Source organism: Oncorhynchus mykiss, chromosome 24 (genome assembly GCF_013265735.2).
Source record: "Oncorhynchus mykiss isolate Arlee chromosome 24, USDA_OmykA_1.1, whole genome shotgun sequence".
NCBI lineage: Eukaryota > Metazoa > Chordata > Actinopteri > Salmoniformes > Salmonidae > Oncorhynchus > Oncorhynchus mykiss.
This window is the reverse complement of record NC_048588.1, coordinates 9495912-9519919: the sequence shown is the minus strand read 5'-3', so window position 1 is coordinate 9519919 and position 24008 is coordinate 9495912. Positions and strand designations below refer to the sequence as shown.

Below are 24008 nucleotides of genomic sequence, written 5' to 3'. Positions count from 1 at the left end.
AGTGTTATGGATGAGTTTTTCAAGTTAACAGCGCTATACTGTATGTACCAATCCCTGCCAACTGCTATGACCGCTAACAGACCCATATCTTATTAGCACCATTTGTCCTAGGCCTCCCACAGTGAAAAAGCAGAAATTCACTACTTTCATCCATCTGCTTGCTCTGCACTCATATTTAGCCTCACATTGAAGTGTTTAACCCGTGTATTTTCAGGACAACCAGGGCTACAAGTAGAAAAAAACTATGACATAAACAGTGGCATTCATGAGTTTTATTGACAAATGTCAATATACAAATAAGGTCCGCTAAGCAAAAACCTGATTTGTTTTATAAGAATCCTGTAAGTACAGCAATTGTTTGCTCAGTGGAAAATGAATATCCAATTAGTCAGTGACAACTGTGTGGAGTTGAGTTTGACAGCAACCATGTGAGCTTATTACAGTATTATAGACACAGTCCTGGGATTTCCTATGATCTTCTATGTAGAAGAAGCGCATAGCTTCTAACGACTCATGTCAGCTTTTTACAGATGGTCATAATACCTTGTAGCTCAAACCGTTCTGACTTTACACATGTTTTTGTGAGAATAACCATTTTTGTGATCTGCCCTGGTCTCAAACACCGCTCTGGCTCTGCCCCCGTTAAAACACAGACACACAGTTTAAACAAAGGGTTAGACGTCCAAAACACGCCAGCGATAGTGGGATATTGAAACTTTTTTCGTGCTAAATTCCCATAGTTTGATTAAGGGAAATTATGGAAAGGATCCAGCCGGAAACTTCCATCAACAATCTTTATTCATTTTACTCAATCAAGCGGTGACTTGCACAGCAAAACACAGGCTTCCAGTTCAGTAAATAAAAATAAAATCTTTAATATGTTTCAGTTGATAAAAATCATCAAACTCTGATATATAGATGTACAACACACACATATTACAGTTGATTAAAAAAAATTAAAACACATTCAACCCCACACTCAGATCCCAAATCAAGTTCAAGTACTGGAAAAATGTATACAGTCTGCACAAAATAACATTCCAAACAGGAGGTCTGTTTACAAATCATTAACTTAAAAGATGCACAGAAATAGCTCCATCGTTTCCTGGTTGCTAAAATTAGAATAGTTTGTGTAATTTCAGTTTGTGACAAAACAAGCAGTCATTGTGTAGAGAACCACCGTACCATCTAAACCGCTTTGAAATATATTTTACAGAATCAAAAATGTTGTATATTCAGCTGTTTGAAGCTGGTGTACAAAACCCAAAGTAAAAGAAGCAAAAACAAAACTTTAGAACGGGAAGCATAGAAATAGCACACATAGAACAAATCCACCGCTTCTTAGACAGGAATGAATGATCTCACATTTCTATAGGAACTAGGTCCGGTCGCCCAAAAACGTACATATTGTAGCTTTAAAGCTGCTACGCACAGGATTTCTTTGAATTTATGCATTGTAATTTCAGAAAAATGTCCATAATATATCTGGCGCTAATAGTGGAATGCAAGTGTTTCACAGTATCACTTAGCCGCTAGTGTTGGGATTGGCTGCGATATTTGCATACTGATTTCTCCCACCGGAACGAAATCTGTTGTCAAAATGGGAAAGCTGTTCTGAATTCGTGGCTGTGTTATCCAGTGGAAATGATTCATTTCCTAGTTGCAAAAATTCTACACTGTTCGCTCAATTTCAGTTTGCGAGAAAACAAGCACGGAATAGTGTCGGTAATCATTGTACCATCTAAAATCGTCACTATATATATATATATATATATATATATATTATTTTTTTACAGCTGTTTGAAGCTGTTGGACCAAAACCAAAAGCAACTTGGTCTAACATCCAAAGGTCACCCAGTCAAATTGACAATTGTGGGAATCATTTGAGTCAACATGGAACATTATCCCTGTGGAATGCTTGACACCTTGTAGAGTCCATGCCCTGACAAATCGACTGTTCTGAGGGCAACTCAATATTAGGAAGGTGTTTCATGTTTCGTACACAGTATTAGACATTTCCTGAAATTACAATGCAAACATTTGAACAAATCCTATTAATAAAATAAATCATTTAAAAAGCAGCCAAAATCTGAAGAGCACTCCATCACCCACACACCGTCACACATCCCCAAAACCATTTACATTTTAAAACTCATTCACACACACACCGTCACACATCCCCAAAACCATTTACATTTTAAAACTCATTCACACACACACCGTCACACATCCCCAAAACCATTTACATTTTAAAACTCATTCACACACACACCGTCACACATCCCCAAAACCATTTACATTTTAAAACTCCATCACCCACACACCGTCACACATCCCCAAAACCATTTACATTTTAAAACTCATTCACACACACACCGTCACACATCCCCAAAACCATTTACATTTTAAAACACATTCACCCACACACCGTCACACATCCCCAAAACCATTTACATTTTAAAACACATTCACCCACACACCGTCACACATCCCCAAAACCATTTACATTTTAAAACACATTCACTCTCACACCGTCACACATCCCCAAAACCATTTACATTTTAAAACTCATTCACTCACACACTGTCACACATGCCCAAAACCATTTACATTTTAAAACACATTCACCCACACACCGTCACACATCCCCAAAACCATTTACATTTTAAAACACATTCACTCTCACACCGTCACACATCCCCAAAACCATTTACATTTTAAAACACATTCACTCTCACACCGTCACACATCCCCAAAACCATTTACATTTTAAAACACATTCACCCACACACCGTCACACATCCCCAAAACCATTTACATTTTAAAACACATTCACACCCACACACCGTCACACATCCCCAAAACCATTTACATTTTAAAACACATTCACACACACAGCATTGTAATGCCTTCCCATGGTGCACACCTAATAAACTTTGGAAGACTGACTTAAACTGCAAGGGCCGGTTACGGACCCAGACTATAACCTAATCCTGGGCTAAAAAGCATTTCCAACGGATATTCGTAATTGATCTTGCTTTTTAGTCCAGGATAATCATTGTCCAGGAAACCACCCCAGGAGTGCTGCTCTGTCTGGTTGTCCAGCATGCCGTCTAATCCCACAGTAAAAGACCCAGGTAAGGGACTGAACCAAACTAGTGATACACACGTCAACCCAAAGACCAGGCCAAACTACCACCTCTATAGCACTGCTAGGTGAGACCGGAGGGTCCTGAGAGATCCAGAGGGTTTAGGTTGCTCCCCCGCAGTACACTTACTCACATACGCTTGGGTCTCTGCAACGCTGATAAAAGGCCACAGGCTTGGGTCTCTGCAACGCTGATAAAAGGCCACAGGCTTGGGTCTCTGCAACGCTGATAAAAGGCCACAGGCTTGGGTCTCTGCAACGCTGATAAAAGGCCACAGGCTTGGGTCTCTGCAACGCTGATAAAAGGCCACAGGCTTGGGTCTCTGCAACGCTGATAAAAGGCCACAGGCTTGGGTCTCTGCAACGCTGATAAAAGGCCACAGGCTTGGGTCTCTGCAACGCTGATAAAAGGCCACAGGCTTGGGTCTCTGCAACGCTGATAAAAGGCCACAGGCTTGGGTCTCTGCAACGCTGATAAAAGGCCACAGGCTTGGGTCTCTGCAACGCTGATAAAAGGCCACAGGCTTGGGTCTCTGCAACGCTGATAAAAGGCCACAGGCTTGGGTCTCTGCAACGCTGATAAAAGGCCACAGGCTTGGGTCTCTGCAACGCTGATAAAAGGCCACAGGCTTGGGTCTCTGCAACGCTGATAAAAGGCCACAGGCTTGGGTCTCTGCAACTCTGATAAAAGGCCACAGGCTTGGGGAGCGATGGGTGGGCCAGTGAGATCACAGTTCCAGCCCACATAGCTCAGTCTCCAGTCCAGTTTGCCCCCCTGGGTTCACAGCAGGCCTAGACTGATGAACGGCGGGTGGGAGGTCGTAGAGGGAAGAGGTTTTCTCCAGTGTTATGTGGCAGCGTCTCCAGTGATTAGTCCAACACACAGTTCTCTCCAGCTCAGAGCATCTCCAGCCCCCTGTGGGAGCCCCGCGTCCCCCTGTCCCACCAACACAGTCCTCTAAAGTCCAGGTTGGCCAGGGTCACCTCCAGGGTGTAGTACAGGGACCAGAAGAGTGCGAAGCAGCCCAGCAGTAGCAGAGACTACACAAAGACATGGTGATGGGAGAGGAAGTTACAAAATGAGGCATATATTGTGTGTGTGTGTGTGTGTGTGTGTGTGTGTGTGTGTGTGTGTGTGTGTGTGTGTGTGTGTGTGTGTGTGTGTGCGCGCTCGCGCGTAACATACCTTGAGGCTGCTGGATGTGAACGGGCTGACCGTCTCAGGGGGGATGTCCATGCCTGCAGGACAGGGCAGGGAGAAACTGCTGTCCAGATACTGCCCCCCCATAGCCTCCTCCACCACACTGTCAATCAAAACACACAACCAATCAATGCTCACATCCACTAAGGGAGCACCAACGACAAAACATCCCTTCCCTTTAAAAATACAGGATCCAGAAACAAACAATATATGTTCCATTTATATAACCTAGGCTGCTGTTTTAACAGTGGTGGGTGTCTCCTGACCTCTGTCTCTCCTTGACCTCTTCGAAGGACAGAGAGGAGCCGTACAGAGTGAGCTTCCAGTGCTTCAGAGAGCCCAGGGGCCACGCAGGCTCTTCTAAAAGAAAGGAGACAGCAGGACAAAGAGAGAAGGACAGAAGGACAGAGAGGGATGCATGAGCAGGAGAGAGCTCATAGTGTAGATATGGTATGGTAGTGGTCAGTGGCAGGCAAGTGAATGACAGACAGAGACGGACCCTTACTGTGGTCAGAGACTTGCAGCCTGTACTGGCCCTCGGCTCCCTCTCCCCAGCAGCGCACAGTGGAGAACGTCCAGTCTGAGTAACCCGAGGTATCCCTGGAGTAACACGCAACAGGACAGAGGCAAGGATGCCAAAACAATGGCTGTTATACGTTATGCAAAGTTTGAGTAAAACTAAAACAAGCGTGTACATCTGTTATTACTGCACTGTTGTAGCTAGAAACAAGCATTTCAACCAATAAACTTTGATTTGATTTGTGTTTGTGTGTGCGCAAACTCACGTGTCCAGAGAACGGCGCGCCCCGATGAGTGAGGTCATTCCACTGGGGCAGAGCAGCACAATCTCCACGCTGCCGCGGCGAGAATGGACCAGCGTCAAGGTGACAGACACGTGCTCCAAGGTCTGCATCCCGGATTGCCTGAGGTCAGCTGCAGTGACTGGAGTGAGAGGAGCACAGAGACCCTAATACATGACTATTGTCCTTCTATAGGAATGGCAGATGAGCCAATGAAAACTATAACAGTGAAGGGTTCTGATGTGGACACACGTGATAGACATTTACTCTGGTAGCCCATAGGTCCAATCTTAATTGAAGGCCATGTAGGGACACTCCATTTAGTATAGAACTGTATTTTGTATATGCATCTGCCCCGGACACTCCATTTAGTGTAGAACTGTATTTTGTATATGCATCTGCCCCAGACACTCCATTTAGTATAGAACTGTATTTTGTATATGCATCTGCCCCAGACACTCCATTTAGTATAGAACTGTATTTTGTATATGCATCTGCCCCAGACACTCCATTTAGTGTGAAACTGTATTTTGTATATGCATCTGCCCCAGACACTCCATTTAGTGTAGAACTGTATTTTGTATATGCATCTGCCCCAGACACTCCATTTAGTATAGAACTGTATTTTGTATATGCATCTGCCCCAGACACTCCATTTAGTATAGAACTGTATTTTGTATATGCATCTGCCCCAGACACTCCATTTAGTATAGAACTGTATTTTGTATATGCATCTGCCCCAGACACTCCATTTAGTATAGAACTGTATTTTGTATATGCATCTGCCCCGGACACTCCATTTAGTGTAGAACTGTATTTTGTATATGCATCTGCCCCAGACACTCCATTTAGTATAGAACTGTATTTTGTATATGCATCTGCCCCAGACACTCCATTTAGTATAGAACTGTATTTTGTATATGCATCTGCCCCAGACACTCCATTTAGTATAGAACTGTATTTTGTATATGCATCTGCCCCAGACACTCCATTTAGTATAGAACTGTATTTTGTATATGCATCTGCCCCAGACACTCCATTTAGTGTAGAACTGTATTTTGTATATGCATCTGCCCCAGACACTCCATTTAGTGTAGAACTGTATTTTGTATATGCATCTGCCCCAGACACTCCATTTAGTATAGAACTGTATTTTGTATATGCATCTGCCCCAGACACTCCATTTAGTATAGAACTGTATTTTGTATATGCATCTGCCCCAGACACTCCATTTAGTATAGAACTGTATTTTGTATATGCATCTGCCCCAGACACTCCATTTAGTATAGAACTGTATTTTGTATATGCATCTGCCCCAGACACTCCATTTAGTATAGAACTGTATTTTGTATATGCATCTGCCCCAGACACTCCATTTAGTATAGAACTGTATTTTGTATATGCATCTGCCCCAGACACTCCATTTAGTATAGAACTGTATTTTGTATATGCATCTGCCCCAGACACTCCATTTAGTGTGGAACTGTATTTTGTATATGCATCTGCCCCAGACACTCCCCAGACATTCCCCAGACATTTGCAATCTTGTTTTCGCCTCTGTTCAATCTTGTTCCACCCCCAAAGCCTTCAACAGTTTCACTACACCATCCACTGTGCAATGGCTCTCTTGCCTGATATTCTACAGCTAATTATTGGGAGGACTTCTGGTACTCACAAGTAGAGTAAAATGTCCACCCACCCACCCCAGAGGAATACAGTATGTCTCAGTCCTAGAATATGCACAAAGAGCAGACAGAGTTGGTGACTCCTGTGAGGGACTACCTCTTCCCTTTCTCTCTGGATTCCTGACCTGCAGCCGCAGCGTACTGTAATTCACTGGCATTTCCTCAGCCCCTGTTTACTAATGGGCCTTAATGCTCCACTACCATGTAGGGAAAAACACTTCCCAGGGCCAAGGAAGGAGATGAAGAGGGAGGGACATACAAAGGTGTAGAGGGAGAGAGACTGGCGGTGAAGGGGGGCAGAGCGAGGGGTAGAGTGTATAGGGGTAGAGCAGGATGTTGGGAGGGGGAAAAGGACTTATTGGATTCCAGCCATCTTCTTCCAAACATACAGGACTGGACTCGTAAGAGTTCCTCAGAGACCCTCCCACACAGACAGTGACCTGTCATGAGAATCTCACTCTTCCTCCACATAATCACGACTGGTGGGTCTTAAGAGTGTGTTACTGCCTTTTCATACACGTTTTAAATTATATCAAGCACAAACTTGATGCTCCAGCTCTGAAATAAGCTTTTTCACCAATATCATAAATCGTCTCAAAGCTAAAATCAACACAATGGCAGTAAATATCACGAAAAAGGCTCTGGCTATTATGCTTTGTTGGTACTGCATTATTTTCCCCCTCTCTGACTGACACACACAAAGATATATAAGCCAGTGATTTTGGCTACATCCCAAAAAGACACGTTACCATACATATTTGCATGACTTTTGAGCAGAGCGCTAAGAGCCCAGTAGGGCACGATAAGAAAAGAGTGCCATTTGGGACGTACAGTTTTAAAACCTCTGCCATTTCATCAACGCTGGCCTGGCATGCACCCCATACATTCCTCTCCTGACATTTAGCGCAAACATCTCAGACATTTGAAACGTTTTGTACTTTTAAACGACTGTTTTTCTTTTCAGTAACAACACACATCTTTGGGGAATCTAACGTTTGGGACTGAACATTGGAACTCTAGTCTTCCGTTTTCACATGGGAAGGAACGAGTGCTCACACTAACCACTGGACCTTAAGCTAACGGACCGGCCAAAACACATAGCAACAAGGACAACAAATAGCCTAGCGATAGAGTAGTTTAACATAACAACCTGCTTCATGTATCGTTGAGAATAACCAAAACTAGCTTACTTTTCAATGAACGGAAACAGAATTTCCATGTATAAATACAAAGTCGTTTTGCATCTCGAATTTCATTCATTCAAAACAGATGTTTCACTTGGACTAAAACATTTAGCCTTTGTCAGCAACTCTTCCTCTGCTTTGTCCTTAGAAACCCTAGTCACGTGAGACTGGACACACACACACACACTCACTGCTGTGCTGAAACAGTGAAACACACTGCTCCTGACCTCAGAACAGGCAACACACAGGCTGCATACACTGGGCCAGGAGGCCACAGGGAGGCTAGAAAAGAGAGGGAGGAAGGAATACAGATATCTCTGCTGTGATGTCACTGTGTGTGTCAGAGAGGGAGAAGAAGAGAGAAATACAGAGAAAGAGAGGGAAGGGGTGTTCTCTCCTCCATAGTTCAGTCAGTGTGCCCAGTGACAGAGAGACTCTGAAAAACATTGCCTAATAAGGGCAGACTGCTGATTGCATGTTGGGAGGGTCTCTCTGGAGAGCACTGACAGAGAGAAGAGAAACAGCAAATACTCAGACTTGCATATTACGAGACTCGCTTGGTTGATCACTCTCTCACACACACACAAACTCTACCAACCGTTCCAGGTTAGGTTGAGTTGCTCCGGATAGGCTGGGACAAGAGCCTCCTCCTTCAGCACTGGGCTCTGATAGGACACTAGGAATGGCACCATCTCCCACACCTGATTAATAAACACACAAAAACACTTTCCACATGTATACCTTCAGTCTTTTTAAATGAGCAGAATATAGACTTTGCTGAAAGAAAATCCCAGCCAATACTGTATCAGTAGTGTAGTTGGTTAAGCTTGACATGAGTGTGCTGCTGAGTGGTACCTTGGCAGCGTTGACCAGCCGCCAGGCGTTGAGCAGGCCGAAGCCGTGCTGGTGACTGTGGTGGAAGCCCGCTCCATTGATTTTCCAGTCCCCTTGCACATCATACTACAGAAACACACACTCTCAATTAGGAACTGTATGTGCCTGCGTAGCAGTGATTAATGATACAGTACAGCAAGGTGAGTCATACAGTGAGGTCCAACAGTATTGGGACAGTGACAGTTTTTTCTCTCTCTTTGTACTCCAGCACTATGAGGTTAAGGTGCAGACTGTTCGTTTTAACTGTAGGGTCTTTTCATCCACATCGGGTGAACCGTTTAGAAATTACAGCACTTTTTGGTACACAGAGGGCCATTTTAGAGGACCAAAAGTATGGGGACAAATATCATACCCCCCAAAATTGCTAACCTCCCGTTAATGTAATGGTGAGAGGTTAGCATGTCTTGGGGTTATGATATTTGTGCCTCTGTGGCTTTCGCACTCGTCATTATCCACGATTCATTCAGGATTATCCGTAATCATGGTAGCATCCATATTAATGTAGAAGTATTCTTATTTACAATAAAAGTGAATCTAAAATAACGTAATACATTATTTACCATTCATTTCTATTGGGCACAAAATAATCTGAAACACAACCAAAACAAACAGCAAATGCATCCAACAAGTTTGTAGAGTCACAAGCTTCATTACGTGCTATGAATATGGGACCAAATACTAAACTTTTGACTACTTCTGTTCCCTGAGAACAGCCTCAATTCATCGGAGCATGGACTCTACAAGGTGTCGAAAGCGTTCCACATGGACGCCGGCCCATGTTGACTCCACAGTTGTGTGAAGTTGGCTGGATGTCCTTTGGGTGGTGGACCATTCTTGAGACACACAGGAAACTGTTGTGTGTGAAAAACCCAGCAGCGTTGCAGTTCTTGACACAAACCGGTGCGCCTGGAACCTACTACCACACCATCTTTTGTCTTGCCCATTCACCCTCTGAATGGCACACATACACAATCCATGTCTCAATTGTCTCAAGGCTTAAAAATCCTTATTTAACCCGCCTTTCTCCTTCCCTTCATCTACACTGATTGAAGTGGACTTAACAGGTGACATAAATAAGGGATCATAGCTTTCACCTGGTCAGTCTGTCATGGAAAGAGTGTCCTTAATGTTTTATACACTCAGTGTAAATTAATTTGTCCCTATAAAAAAAATGGGGGGGACTATGTAGGAAAAGTACAGCAATTTCTAAATGGTTCACCTGATTTGGATGAAAATACCCTCAAATTAAAGCACTTTAACAGTCATTGACAGAGCCAAAACAACAAAAGTTGTGTCACTGTCCCAATACTTTTGGATCTCACTGTATGTCTGAAGTGTGCTTCAGAGGGCATGTAGGTGACGATGTCACTTTGTAGTCATGTACAGTACCAGTCAAAAGTTTGGACACACCTACTCATTCCAGGGTTTTTCTTTATTCTACAATATAGAAAATAGTCAAACTAATAGTGATGACATAAAAACTATGAAATAACACATGTAGTAACCAAAATAAAAAATACTGTTATATATATTTGAGATTCTTCAAAGTAGCCACCCTTTGCCTTGATGACAGCTTTGCACACTCTTGAAATTCTCTCAACCAGCTGCATGAGGCAGTCACTTGGAATTCCTTTCAATTAACAGGTGTACCTTGTTAATTTGTGGAATTTCTTTCCTTCTTAATGCGTTTGAGCCAATCAGTTGTGTTGTGACAAGGTAGGAGTGGTATACAGAAGATAGCCCTATTTGGTAAAAGTCCATATTATGGCAAGAACAGCTCAAATAAGCAAAGAGAAATGACAGTCCATCATTACTTTAAGAGATGGTCAGTCAATTTGGAAAATTTCAATAACTTTCTTCAAGTGAAGTCGCAAAAACCATCAAGCGCTATGATGAAACTGGCTCTCCTGAGGACCGCCACAGGAAAGGAAGACCCAGAGTTACCTCTGCTGCAAAGGATAAGTTGATTAGAGTTACCAGTCTCAGAAATTGCAGCCCAAATAAATGCTTCAGAGTTCAAGTAACAGACACATCTCAACATCAACCTTTCAGAGGAGACAGCGTGAATCGGGCCTTCATGGTCGAATTGTTGCAAAGAAACCACTACTAAAGGACACCAATAATAAGAAGAGACATGCTTGGGCCAAGAAACACGCATAATGGACATTAGACTGGTGGAAATCTGTCCTTTGGTCTGATGAGCCCAAATTTCAGATTTTTGGTTCCAACTGCTGTGTCTTTGTGAGACGCAGAGTATGCGAACGGATGATCTCTGCATGTGTGGTTCCCACCGTGAAACATGGAGATGGTGTGGGTGTGCTTTGCTGGTGACACTGGTGATTTATTTAGAATTCAAGACACAATTAACCATCATGGCTACCACAGCATCCTGCAGCGATACGCCATTCCATATGGTTTACGCTTAGTGGGACTATCATTTGTTTTTCAACAGGACAATGACCCAACACACCTCCAGGCTGTGTAAGGGCTATTTGATCAAGAAGGAGAGTGATGGAGTGCTGCATCAGATGACCTGGCCTCCACAATCACTGACCTCAACCCAATTTAAATGGTTTGGGATGAGTTGGACTGCAGAGTGAAGGAAAAGCAGCTAACAAGCGCTCAGCATATGTGGGAACTCCTTCAAGACTGTTGGAAAACCATTCCAGGTGAAGCTGGTTGAGAGAATGCCAAGAGTGTGCAACGCTGTCATCAAGGCAAATATAAAATATATTTTTATTTGTTTAACACTTTTTTGGTTACTACATGATTCCATATGTGTTTTGATGTCTTCACTATTATTCTACAATGATGAGATGTGTCCAAACTTTTGACTGGTACTGTATATTGTACCTGTGTGGCTGTGTAGGTGATGATGTCACTCTGTTGTCATGTACATTGTACCTGTGTGGCTGTGTAGGTGATGACGTCACTCTGTTGTCATGTACATTGTACCTGTGTAGGTGATGATGTCACTCTGTTGTCATGTACATTGTACCTGTGTGGCTGTGTAGGTGATGATGTGCTGCACGTCTCTCCAGGTGAGACAGGGCCGGACCTGCAGCATCAGAGCCACCATGCCAGCCGCCAGGGGTGCCGCCGCCGAGGTGCCCGTGTGCCCGTCAGTACAGCCCGTGCCCTGCTGCAGTGACCAGTCTGACGTCACCTACACAGTACACACACACAGAGAAGAGTCATAAACATGTATACGAATCGCACACGCCATTACAAACAGTCAGTGGTAAGGAGCTATGGGACGACTAGGGAGGAAGAGGGAAAAGCCAGAAAAGATGGAGAGTTGGAGATGGAGGGGCTGAACGATGAGAAAAAGTAGACAGAAGTGCTAAAACAGACAGGATGTGGTGAGAGAGGGAGAGAGATCGATATGAATACAGGGACAGAGAGAAAAAGGGCTGCTGATGGATTCACTGGTAAACATGATCTTTGACATGCTCAGGCATGTCAGACCTGCATCCCAGCATAGATCCCACAGTCCTTCCCAATAGACAGAAATTACTATGGCTGCGTCCCATTTGACAGCCTATTCCCTATAGGACTTCAGTGGAAAATACCCTGGATAGTCATGGGTTCAATATTTGATGTAAACAAAGAGAGAATAACGTACAAGCTCTGTGATGCGTGTAGAGTTTTGGGTTAGAGTATAGCGTGGATTGTTGCATATGTAGTAGCTTATGAGCATAATATGAAGTGTGCAGCATTCAAATATGGTCCCAAATTGCACCCTATTCCCTATATAGGTTTATATATGAATGCAGCTGCCACCCTTATTGAAGCCATCGGACGCTGTTTATCATAGCGCCTTGTGCTTTATTACGGGTGATGGGTTCTGTACACATTGCATTTTGTTTCAGAATGTGGGCCTCCTTGAAGTCATGTAGATCGATGCATTGCACTCTATTTGTTGATAAAGCCCTCTTGCATAAACTTCTGCCATACCGTACCTCATTGTGAACCTACAGGCTACCGGACCCGGTGCTCAGGGATGGCGAACTCTGGAGATCCCTTCCAGCTCCACTGTGTTGGGTAGATCTGCTTTTAGTTTCTGTTTTGCACCTTACATGTGGAATGATCTACAATACATTTTCAAAATTGGAGGAATTGGTGTCTCTAGGGCATTTCAGACAGTTGTTAGGGGACCTTTGTACTGAAAATTGTCAGTTTTTTTATGATTGAGTTTTGCTTTTCGTGTATTGTTGTGCATGATAATCTGTATTTTAATGTGTGTATATGAATGTGTAGTTTGATGTGTATTGTGGTGCTATACAGGACTCATCTGGAAGAGAGACTTTGGTCGACTCCCTGTCAAAATAATGATTAAATAATATTAAATATATAATGCACTATGAAAGGAAATGGGGAGGCATTTGTGACGCAGCCATGCAGTACAGATCCAGACCATGCAGACAGTGCTGTCTAAACAGCTCGTCTCCTAGACGAGTAAGGGACCTCTCTGGAGCGTTGGTCACAGACACACAGCTAGGGGGTGTTTGATCCTAGGTGACGACAGGCCTGGTCGGACACAGAGAGGAGAAAACAGTCTGACAGGAACACCACAGGCTCTCTGCTGTGGAGGGAAAGGGACGGAGGAAGAATCCACAGACATATGTCAACTAGAATGCCTGCTCTCATTTAAAGCAGCTGTCAAAGCCATGAAAGCACAGAGCGGAGGAGAGAGCTCAGACTTCAGCACTGCTCAACATCAAATGGGACCCGTGTGTTGGGAATGTAATGAGGGAAATGGAGCATAGCAGTGGTGGCACTGCAGCATAGCACATGGCAGCTAGAAGTGTTTGGGCTGGTGGGTGGATACAGTGGTGTTATCCCAAATGCAACCCTGTTCCGTGTATAGTGCACTACTGATCAAAAGCAGTGCTCTATATAGGGAATAGTGTGCCATGTGGGATACAAATCGTATGAGCAGAGCACTTGTGCGACAGGGTAGAAGAGCTAGAGCCTAGCCCTAAAACCACTTGGCCTGGTGTATTTGGCTTTTCAGGAAGTCCCGGATACCAGTTGAGGGTTTTGGCCCAGGGCTTACATCACCCGGCAAGCCATGTCACCCAGGAGATGGCAACAAACAGAGCTTTGCCTTACAACTCTCCTCTCTAGTTTCCTAAAACCCATCTCCTTTGCCCTCGCTCAAAACACTGTATTTTGAAAGTTACGCATCTTGAAAACTTGATTGCGGACATGCAACACATTCTGAGACTATATCAACAACGGACTAATGAAACAAACACCAAAATATATTTTTGGGGTGGTTTTCCTTTAACTCACTAGCCATCAATGTGTCCTCTCTACCTCACTCAAAGATGTCTGATTGGCACAGTACAGTATCATCTGTCATCATCCGACTGTCCAACTTTCTCAATCTATGTCTTAAGGGCTTAGGCACAACAAGTCTTTCTAAGGGGGATTCCATTGGTACCGTGGTGCAGTTCACTGCAGGTGAGATGGCAGTCTGGACCAAACACAGGAAAAGCACCAGAGGTGTGCAGTATTATTGTCTGTTTGACTGAGAGCGTTTGATGAAATGCACGCAGTACCATAACTTGGTATCTCTGAGACATTCTGTAAGTAGCAGCGAATTTATGAGCACATCCGATGCATGTTAGGGGAGAGGGGGGCTGGGATATAGGCTATGGAAAATTGCCTATTCACGTCAGAGTTAGAGTGGCTATTGCGCTGTTTACTCCTGCATGTTGTTGGAAGACCAAAGCGAGAGCAATATGAGGTTTGGTACACACAAGTTTTGCTTCTTAATAATCATAGATAGAAAAATAGATAGAAAAATACGCGCATTAAATCCCCGATAAATCATGGACTTGCATGAACAGGTGGTAGTTTAGGCATTTTAGTTTGTTTGACATTTGGCAATGTGAACCCAAACGGACCACATGAAAAAAAAAAAGAAGATACAATGTAACAAATAACCGAACTCGGATTCAAACTATAGCTCAGAACGATGTGTGAAAACTCTCTCGAAATGGTGTGTGTGTGTGTGTTACTAGCAGTACAGACTCACAATACTACGCAGCGTTCTGCCACCACTGCTGAAGGTGACAGCCAGCATGGAGGCACACTCTTCAGCATAGAAGGGCATCTTCCCTTCCTCATTTACTGCTCCTACAAGAGACACACACGGTTAGAAACACTCAACACAGACAGAGACAGACAACATTGCTCCTATTCACTGACCAATGGTAACAGTGTAGATTGAGTTAGCATAGCCATCGTAGTTGCAGTTGTCCTCGTACTGGCCCCCATTGCCACTGGCGACGACAAAGATACTGCCGAAGCCCCGTCTGCCAGCAATCACTCCGTGCTGCAGCGCCGCCTACAGGCCAAACAAGGAAACATTTGCTTCAGTTAGTCACGCCTAGTAACTTCTTGCAGACTAATACAGCCAACCAGAGTACATAGCAGCATTCACAGGCCTAGTCATACCTGAATAATCAATATTGAGTATACCAAACATTTCCATGACATAGACTGACCAGGTGAAAGCTATGATCCCTTATTGATGTCACTTCAAATCAGTGTAGATAAAGGGGAGGAGACAGGTTAAAGAAGGATTTTAAAGCCGCGAGACATGGATTGTGTATGTGTGCCATTCAGGGGTGAATGGGAAAGACAAAAGATTTAAGTGCCTTTGAACGGGGTATGGTAGTAGGAGCCAGGCACAACATTTTGTGTCAAGAACTGCAGCGCAGCTGAGTTTTTCATGCTCAACAAATTCCCATGTGTATCAAGAATGGTCCACCACCCAAAAGACATCCAGCCAACTTGACACAACTGTGGGAAGCATTGGAGTCAACATGGGCCAGCATCCATGTGGAACGCTTGACACCTTGTAGGGTCCATGGAAGGTCTTTCTGATGTTTGGTATAGTCAGTGTAAGTCATTATAATCATATCCTGTGTGTATACCGCCATTCTTAGGTTTGTGAAAAGCTGGAAGCCGCAGCTAGCACAAATTTCTATTAGACCATGAGGACTGGCTGAGGGGATTCGGTGGTTCTGATTCATTTCCACAGTGCCTGCCAAAGCCATTCAGGGAGTGAGGCACACCTAGGAAACAAAATTGACCAGAAAAAGCCAGACACTTTGTCTCGAGTCAGAGTGTGTGTGTGTGTATATGTGCATGTACGTGTGTAAGCGATGTGTTCTCTCTTTTTTTGTGTCTCATAAGACACTCACACAAACCGTGCCCTTCAGGGAGCAAGAATATACTGCACTCTGCTGGTACCGAAGAGTGGTGCAGAAATGCATTTCTATAAGGAGACACAACCTCCTCCACTAACCCTCGCCATCACTATCTATTCCAAACAAGGGAAGTTGGCAAAGTAAGCCCCTCAGCCCTGGTTTTTCATCGAGTTTGCGAGTGTACAATTATGTTCACTTCGGGGCCTGAAACGCCCCATAATTCAATTCGCGATGAATGTACATCCACTAAGACTTAAAACCTCAACGTCAATATGGCGAAGTCAACATACAAGTGTAATTACAAACGAATGTAAATAAGTTAGAAATTGTGCTACTAATGCACAAACACGTCTCGCAAAAGTAATGTTTTTGTTAGGTTAGCTTTTGGAAATTGTAGAAAATAAAAAAACCTTCTTCAGAAGTTCCAGCTAGCCAGGCTAATGTTAGTTAGGTCATTCATTTGTATTTTAATAATGATATAGTTAATATAAGTAGACATGCAATCATAATTGACTGTAGCGCATATAAAGCACCCACAAGCTACCGGTGGATGAAAATAAACAATCATCGAGGGATGAACGAGTGACCAATTTCTGGGCAAGGGTGGTCCATTTAAAAATCATTCCTTCCTCCCTCGCACCTTGCCCTGCAAGTGTAAACTCATCAGACGTCATCACAAGTGTCCACTTAATTTGAGGGCTGAGGGTGTGCTTAAGTGTTTGGAATGCAGCCTAGGACTGGCAAAACATGTTAGAAATGGGTTGTGTGTTGTATCCACGCTAACCTTGCCCAAGGGGTGTGGTCCATCGACAGTGCGGCCATCATCGTCAGGACCCCAACTGAGGAGGAAAGGGAAGAGGAGAGCACAGTTGAGTCAGACACATTTTTCCTACAGCCACTAAAGAGCAGCGGAGGAAAAATCTAGAGAGAGAAGGGCATATCTTTATAACCATGCTTAGAGCTGTGTTTGGCTGTATATTACAGTTAATATTTTGATTTATGCTGAGATTATAAGCAAACCAAGCATGTTCAGAGTCATGTGAGGCTGAGCTACTCGCTGTTGTACCTGCAGCTGTAGACGTCGTTGATCTGGTAGTGCTTGTTGAAAGCCACCGCCTCCATACTGTCTGTGAGCGGCCCATCCAGGACTCTGATACCTGAACAGACAAAACATGACATGAAGAAAGGACATCAAAACATACGAATCTGATAGAATAAAAAGTAGTTTGGTGCTATGGGGTTGTCAGCACATTTATCTAAAACCATCCCTTTAAATACGGTGTACCTTTAAATCAAAATTTTCTCGACAGACAATTTAATATAGAGAGGACGGGTTCAGAATATTAGGGATCAATAAAATAAAGACATTTAAATATATGCTTATTTGTCTCCGTTTCAGCAACAAACTTGTAGATTTTAAAATACTCTGATCTTGTAGATAATTTAGGGTTATGAAAGTATTTATGAATCATAAAAAACAGGTTTGGAGAGCCTTTACGCACAAAATATATTGATGAATGAAAAAAAGTGGTTCGACTAATCATGAAAGTTGCCATATTCAAATTGATCAAGCCATAAAATATTGAAGGTGAGAAAAGTGTACAATAGGGGTTGAACAATAGCTATAGAAATCTACCCTACTAATAATGGAACTGTATGACAACGATCCAGTCGTCGTGAACCGTGCACCAGGCTCACACTGATAAGTGTGGTATGAGTTCCATAAATGATTCAAATAGGCCAGGCTTTCCCAAACTCAGTCCTCGGGACCCCAAGGGATGCAAAGGTTAGATGTTTGCTCTAGCACAGCACAGCTGAATCAAATAATCATCAAGCTTGGATCATTTTAAATCAGCTGTGTAGTGTTAAGGCAAAAAACAAAAACGTGCCCCCCTCGATGTCCGGTCAACCGAGTTTGGAAAACCCTGAAATAGGCTACCATGTCACAAAATATTGCACAGTGTTAGCCTAAAATGTTACACTATTGCTAGCAATCCTCAGGAACTACTACACAGACATGACAGAGGAAAGAAAGGTAAACGGAATGGAATGATGCAAAATGTAGACTACAAATTGAAGGAAACTCACACTAAAAAGTTAGAATTCCCCCCTAGGCACCAAACTGAAGAAAAGGACAAACAGAGAGGGACTACCTGATCTTGTCCAAAAAGCAACACAAATGTTCATTTTCCATGCAAAACGATTTACTAAGGTGTGCGCACTAATGAATACAACCCTGTAAAATCTTCTGACGGTTACCATAACCATGCTTTCCAAACACACAATGTACCTGCCACTTTACTGCCATAGGCCACGCCCACAGCGCAGAAGCTGTTGTTGGAGACAGCGGCGATCTCCCCAGCGCAGCGCGTGCCATGGTGGTTGTCACTGCGGGCGTCCGGGTGGGGCATGGGGTCCGGGTCGTTGGAGTTCAAGTCATAACTGCCCTCTGGACTCTAAAGGGACAGAATGAAGCACATTAGTATTAGTATTTCTCAAGAATAAAGAATGTGAATTTGGAAAAGAACATACTACATGATGACATTAGCAAAAAGCTTTAAAAAGAAACAAAGCCATTAATTATGCTCCCAAAAATGTTATGGCACACTGTGCCTTCTTCGGTGCACTGAACCCTAACCCTGAAGAAGGCACTGTGTGCCGTAATGTTGGTTGCGATACCCATAAAATATTTGGGAGCATAATTAGAGTCTGTGACCTACTTTCTTTTTTATAGTTTACTCTCCGTAAGTCAGAACCTCTACAAAAGACTTTGGGGTGTGCGTCAGCTTACCCATAGTAAAAAGCTTCAAAAGGAAATAGGCCTAGATGTGGCCAGTATGAAACTCACATAGTTTGGCTGAATGTCCTGGAGGGTGTGCTGAACCCCATCGTCCACGACCACCACTGTCACCCCTGTCCCTGTGATGTTGTGCTCCCATACACCAGTCACATTGATGTCCATGCCCTCCCTGACATCGTTGTGCTGTGGGTGGGTGGAGAGGAGGAGAAGAGCAGGGAAGTGACAAAGGTTACAGAGTTGAAGACATTGAAAATAAACGTGGCATATAGCCGACAGTTTAAAAAGTACTGTGCATTCTTACAGATCTGAATATTCTATATGCTGTAAGTGTGCAGTAAGTAGATTTGAATATTCTATAGGTTATAGGTGTGTATATATTCAGTAGATCTGAATATTGTTTCGCTATGAGACAGTTCTGAAGAAAAATAAAGAAAAAGACAGATTAGACCTAATTCTCACCAGGTGCCACTGTAATGGGTATCTGGGGTCGTTGAAGGCTATTGCTCTCTTGGAGCGGCTGAGGACCTGCTCCTGGGAGTGCCAGAGCACATGAGGGTGGGCTGCCAGCACGTCCCCCGGCCTGCCCTCCTCCTCAGACCCGGCACAGAGCAGGTAGTGGCCCTCCAGCTGCCCTATCTGGCCCCTGTTCTCCAGGCCAGCCTGCTCAGCCACCCTGCTGGCCAGCTCGTGAAGGGTGGAGCCTTCAGCCTCCAGCAGCTCGGAGTCTGTGTGCAGCCGGACGGCCCAGGACTGGCCAGGCCCACAGGAGGGAGGGGGAGCCGGGGGAGGGGCGGACGTGTGGAAGGTATTAACAGTCAGGCGGAGCATAGGGGTCAGGCCCAGGAGGAGCAGGAACAAGGGGGGTGACCCCATGGCAACACAGGCACGTGCTCAACACAAGTTCTGCCCCGCCTCCACATTAGGACCGGCAGCCTGAGGAGACAGGGTGGTGAGGAGGAGTAGAGAAAGTAGCTGGACACATAGAAGAGGGAGAGATGGCTCCACTGCAGTGTGGCATTCAAAAGGCAGTAGCGAGATTTCACAACAACAGAGCAGTTCTCATATTCAACAGCCCTCAAAGTAATGCACTGGTACACACCCTCCATTGGCATACTGTTCGTATCAGAACTCCAGCCAATCACGGCACCAGGCCTATATAACATTGTGCTGTTACTGACACTGGAGAGGCGGACGGTACATGTTTTACCATATCCATGTGACACTATGATCCTGCTAATGATAGGCTAGTCTAACCACAGAATACAAGGACAACTCATTGTAGTATAGGTTGACCGATTATGATTTTTCAACGCAGATACCGATTATTGGAGGACAAAAAAAGCAGACACCGATTAATCGGCCGATTTTTAAAAATGTATTTGTAATAATGACAATTACAACAATACTGAATGAACACTTATTTTAACTTAATATAAATACATCAATAAAATCAATTTAGCCTCAAATAAATAATGAAACATGTTGAATTTGGTTTTTTTTAAAATGGTGTTGGAGAAGAAAGTAAAAGTACAATATGTGCCAAAGCTAACGTTTAAGTTCCTTGCTCAGAACATATGAAAGCTGGTGGTTCCTTTTAACATGAGACTTCAATATTCCAAGGTAAGAGGTTTTAGGTTGTAGTTAATATAGTATTTATAGGACTATTTCTCACTATACCATTTGTATTCCATATACCTTTGACTATTGGATGTTCTTATAGGCACTTTAGTATTGCCAGTGTAACAGTATAGCTTCCGTCCCCCTCCTCGCCCCAACCTGGGCTCGAACCAGGAACACAACAACAGTCATCCTCGAAGCAGCGTTACCCATGCAGAGCAAGGGGAACAACTACTCCAAGTCTCAGAGCGAGTGACGTTTTAAACGCTATTAGCGTGCACCCCGCTAACTAGCTAGCCATTTCACAAACGCACGAAAGTGCTGTTTGAATTAATGCTTACGAGCCTGCTGCTGCCTACCATCGCTCAGTCAGACTGCTCTATGAAATCATAGACTTAATTATAACATAATAACACACAGAAATACGAGCCTTTGGTCATTAATATGGTCGAATCCAGAAACTATCATTTCGAAAACAAAATGTTTATTATCGCATATACCCTGATTCTGCGTGCAATGAACGCAAGAGAAGTGACAATTACACCTGGTTAATATTGCCTGCTAAACTGGATTTCTTTGAGCTAAATATGCAGGTTTAAAAATATATACTTCTGTGTATTGATTTTAAGAAAGGCATTGATGGTTATGGTTAGGTACACGGAGCAACGAAAGTCCTTTTTCTGCGAATGGGCACCGCATCTATTATATGCAACGCAGGACACGCTAGATAAACTAGTAATATCATCAACCATATGTAGTTAACTAGTGATTATGATTGATTGTTTTTTATAAGATAAGTTTAATGCTAGCTAGCAACTTACCTTGGCTTCTTACTGCATTCACGTAACAGGTAGGCTCCTCGTGGAGTGCAATGAGAGGCAGGTGGTTAGAGCGTTGGACTAGTTAACTGTAAGCTTGCAAGATTGAATTCCAGAGCTGACAATGTAAAAATCTGTCCTTCTGCCCCTGAACAAGGCAGTTAACCCACTGTTCCTAGGCCGTCATTGAAAATAAGAACGGTCTTAACTGACTCGCCTCGTTAAATAAAGGTGTAAAACCTTTTTTTAAATTGTATTTATATTTAAAAATCGGCCAAAAATACAGATTTACGATTGTTATGAAATGTTGAAATCGGCCCTTATTAATTTGCCATTCCGATTAATTGGTCGACCTCTACCATGTAGCATATGAATCAACTAAAGTTCTACAAAATGCCAAAGCCATTGTGACCAATGCATATTTTGCCAAGTATTGACATGCCCCTTTTCTCTGTTAGGAAAGAATAGGACTATAACCTGACTAAGAGAACCATGTGTTATTCATATTACAGCGCACACAGACTTGTCATGACACAAATTCCTACAAATTGTGTTGTTTACGACAGTGTGGGCAGAGGCCACTTGAACCCACATTTTGTGAAGCTTGTAAATTAAGATAGGATAATCTAACAAAAAGGAGAATCTAGCGAAAAGCAGAATAAACTAGACTACATCAACAAAGGGAAAGACTCAGATTGTAATTTCTGGGTGGTTCGACCAGTTCAACATGTTATTCCGAGGACATCAACACAAGGGCAGGGATAGCCCATGCGTAACTACCTTTGGCGCTTATTGACAATAGAATCTTCTGGTCGGGGAAGTTTTGTTAAAGTGTTGTCTCTGAAAAATACTGTGCTAAAGCCGCTTAAAAACAGTGTACAGTAAGCGTATATTTTGCATTTGTGAAATTATTTGGTGTTAAAGGGCTTTATGTTTCAAGAACCGTACCGCAATTGAGAATCGATTCACCTTTAGATGGGAACATTTGGCAGTTTTGACTGACAGAGCCAATTTGAATATGCATAGCCATCTTAAGACAATTTGCCGGGATGACACATGTCCTACTTATCAGTACACGCATAACTCCAGCATTACAAAACCTCTGATTAAAAATAAACCTCAGGTAGCAAATAAGCCACACATTTTATTTGTTGACCATATTCAACACTCATTTCCCTCCATACAAAAACACTGCTTGCTGGTGGGAGACAGATTTTCCACAGAGTTGGGCCTCTCTTCCTCTTTGATTTAACTCTAAACTGCCACACCTGATTCAATTAGTCAATTAATCATCACGGCTTTGACTAATTTAATCTAGTGTGCCAATGTAGGGTTAAACACTGTGTGGGCCAAGGAGAGGGTTGGGAAACCCTGATTTTGTCCATTATTGTGTTAGGACGAGCTTTCCCAAACTTCCCCCCTGGGTGCACATTTTGGTTTTTGCCCAAGCACTACATAGCTGATTCAAATAGCCAACTCATCAGCAAGCTTTGATTACTGGAATCAGCTGTGTAGTGTTAGGGCAAAAACCAAAACATGTACCCAGGGCGGGCCCCAGGTCCGAGTGTGGGAAACCCTGGGCAGGGGCAGTGTTATTAATCAGTACAGTAGTGGAGGAAACCATAGTATGGATATCAATGTTGACAGATTCAGAAATGAACAAAGACATGTTTGTTAACTATGTGACGTTGTGTGTTAGGTCTACTTCTACTAAACTAACTCCCAACTTCAGATGTAATTAACTTGACATACCTAACGTTTGTTAGCTAACGTTAGATGTATTGACATAAAACCCCACTCTTGTTTCGGGCGTGTAAGTTGGCTCGCTGTACAGTAATGTAAACTAGCTAACTACCAACGTTACAGGAGCTAGTTAGTTACAGCAGTTTGGAAGCTCATTTTATAACACGACTGCGACAAACGAAATAGCGAAACACATTGCTAACTATATTTTTATTCGACAGCTAGCTATGTAAATAGCCAGAACTCCTTAGTTAATCTGATAGCTTGCTAATTAGCTACGCTCGCTATAAACAGACAGTATGGCTGACAAACAGCTAGCCAGCTAACGAGGTTAACTAGCCATTGTCAGCTAGTCCTCAACACGCAAGAAAGTACTACAATCCCAAGGCTAAATGCCATACTGATTTATGTATTATACCTTTTCGTCGACGTCTTTAGTCTGCCGTTTATTTGTGGACTACAATTTCATCTACGAAAGCTGAGACTGTAGTTTCCGTAATGTCGTCACTTCCGCAACAACTTATTTGTTATTTTTATTATCCACTTGGATGAGTTAAAACGTCATTACACTCCTAAATAAAAAAAGATATAAATGGACTCTACAAGGTGTCAAAAGCGTTCTACGGGGATGCTGACCCATGTTGTCTCCAATGCTTCCCACAGTTGTATCAAGTTGGGTGGTGGACCATTCTTGATACACTCAGGAAACTTTTGAGGTCCCATTCAAAAGCACTTCAATATTTTGTCTTGCCCATTCACCCCCTGAATGGCACACACACAATCCATGTCTCAAGATTTACAAATCCTTCTTTAACCTGTCTCCTCCCCTTCATCTACGCTGATTGAAGTTTATTTAACAAGTGACATCAATAAGGGATCATAGCTTTCACCT

At 43.2% G+C, this 24008-nt stretch overlaps 1 protein-coding gene across 6 annotated transcripts; it reads right to left on the bottom strand.

Moving 5' to 3' along the window:
- Positions 1-780: 780 nt before the first annotated feature.
- On the bottom strand, positions 781-23910 carry LOC110503677 (proprotein convertase subtilisin/kexin type 7). 6 transcript variants are annotated; one of them, XM_036961783.1, is made up of 17 exons: positions 23535-23661; positions 21377-21413; positions 19398-19871; positions 18987-19121; positions 18429-18594; positions 17205-17295; positions 16923-16977; positions 15132-15270; positions 14959-15059; positions 11911-12078; positions 8874-8978; positions 8617-8719; positions 5135-5291; positions 4849-4949; positions 4616-4709; positions 4335-4452; positions 781-4189 (listed from the first exon to the last, which is right to left on the bottom strand). In XM_036961783.1, the coding sequence occupies exons 3-17, from the start codon at positions 19809-19811 to the stop codon at positions 4046-4048; spliced, it is 2091 nt and encodes a 696-aa protein (XP_036817678.1). In that variant the 5' UTR covers positions 19812-19871; positions 21377-21413; positions 23535-23661; the 3' UTR covers positions 781-4045. The 6 variants fall into 6 exon arrangements, with proteins under 6 accessions (XP_036817678.1, XP_036817679.1, XP_036817680.1 ...); XM_036961784.1 differs by having other exon boundaries at positions 21377-21410; XM_036961785.1 differs by lacking the exons at positions 21377-21413; positions 23535-23661 and adding an exon at positions 23753-23910.
- Between the last annotated feature and the right edge of the window lie 98 nt (positions 23911-24008).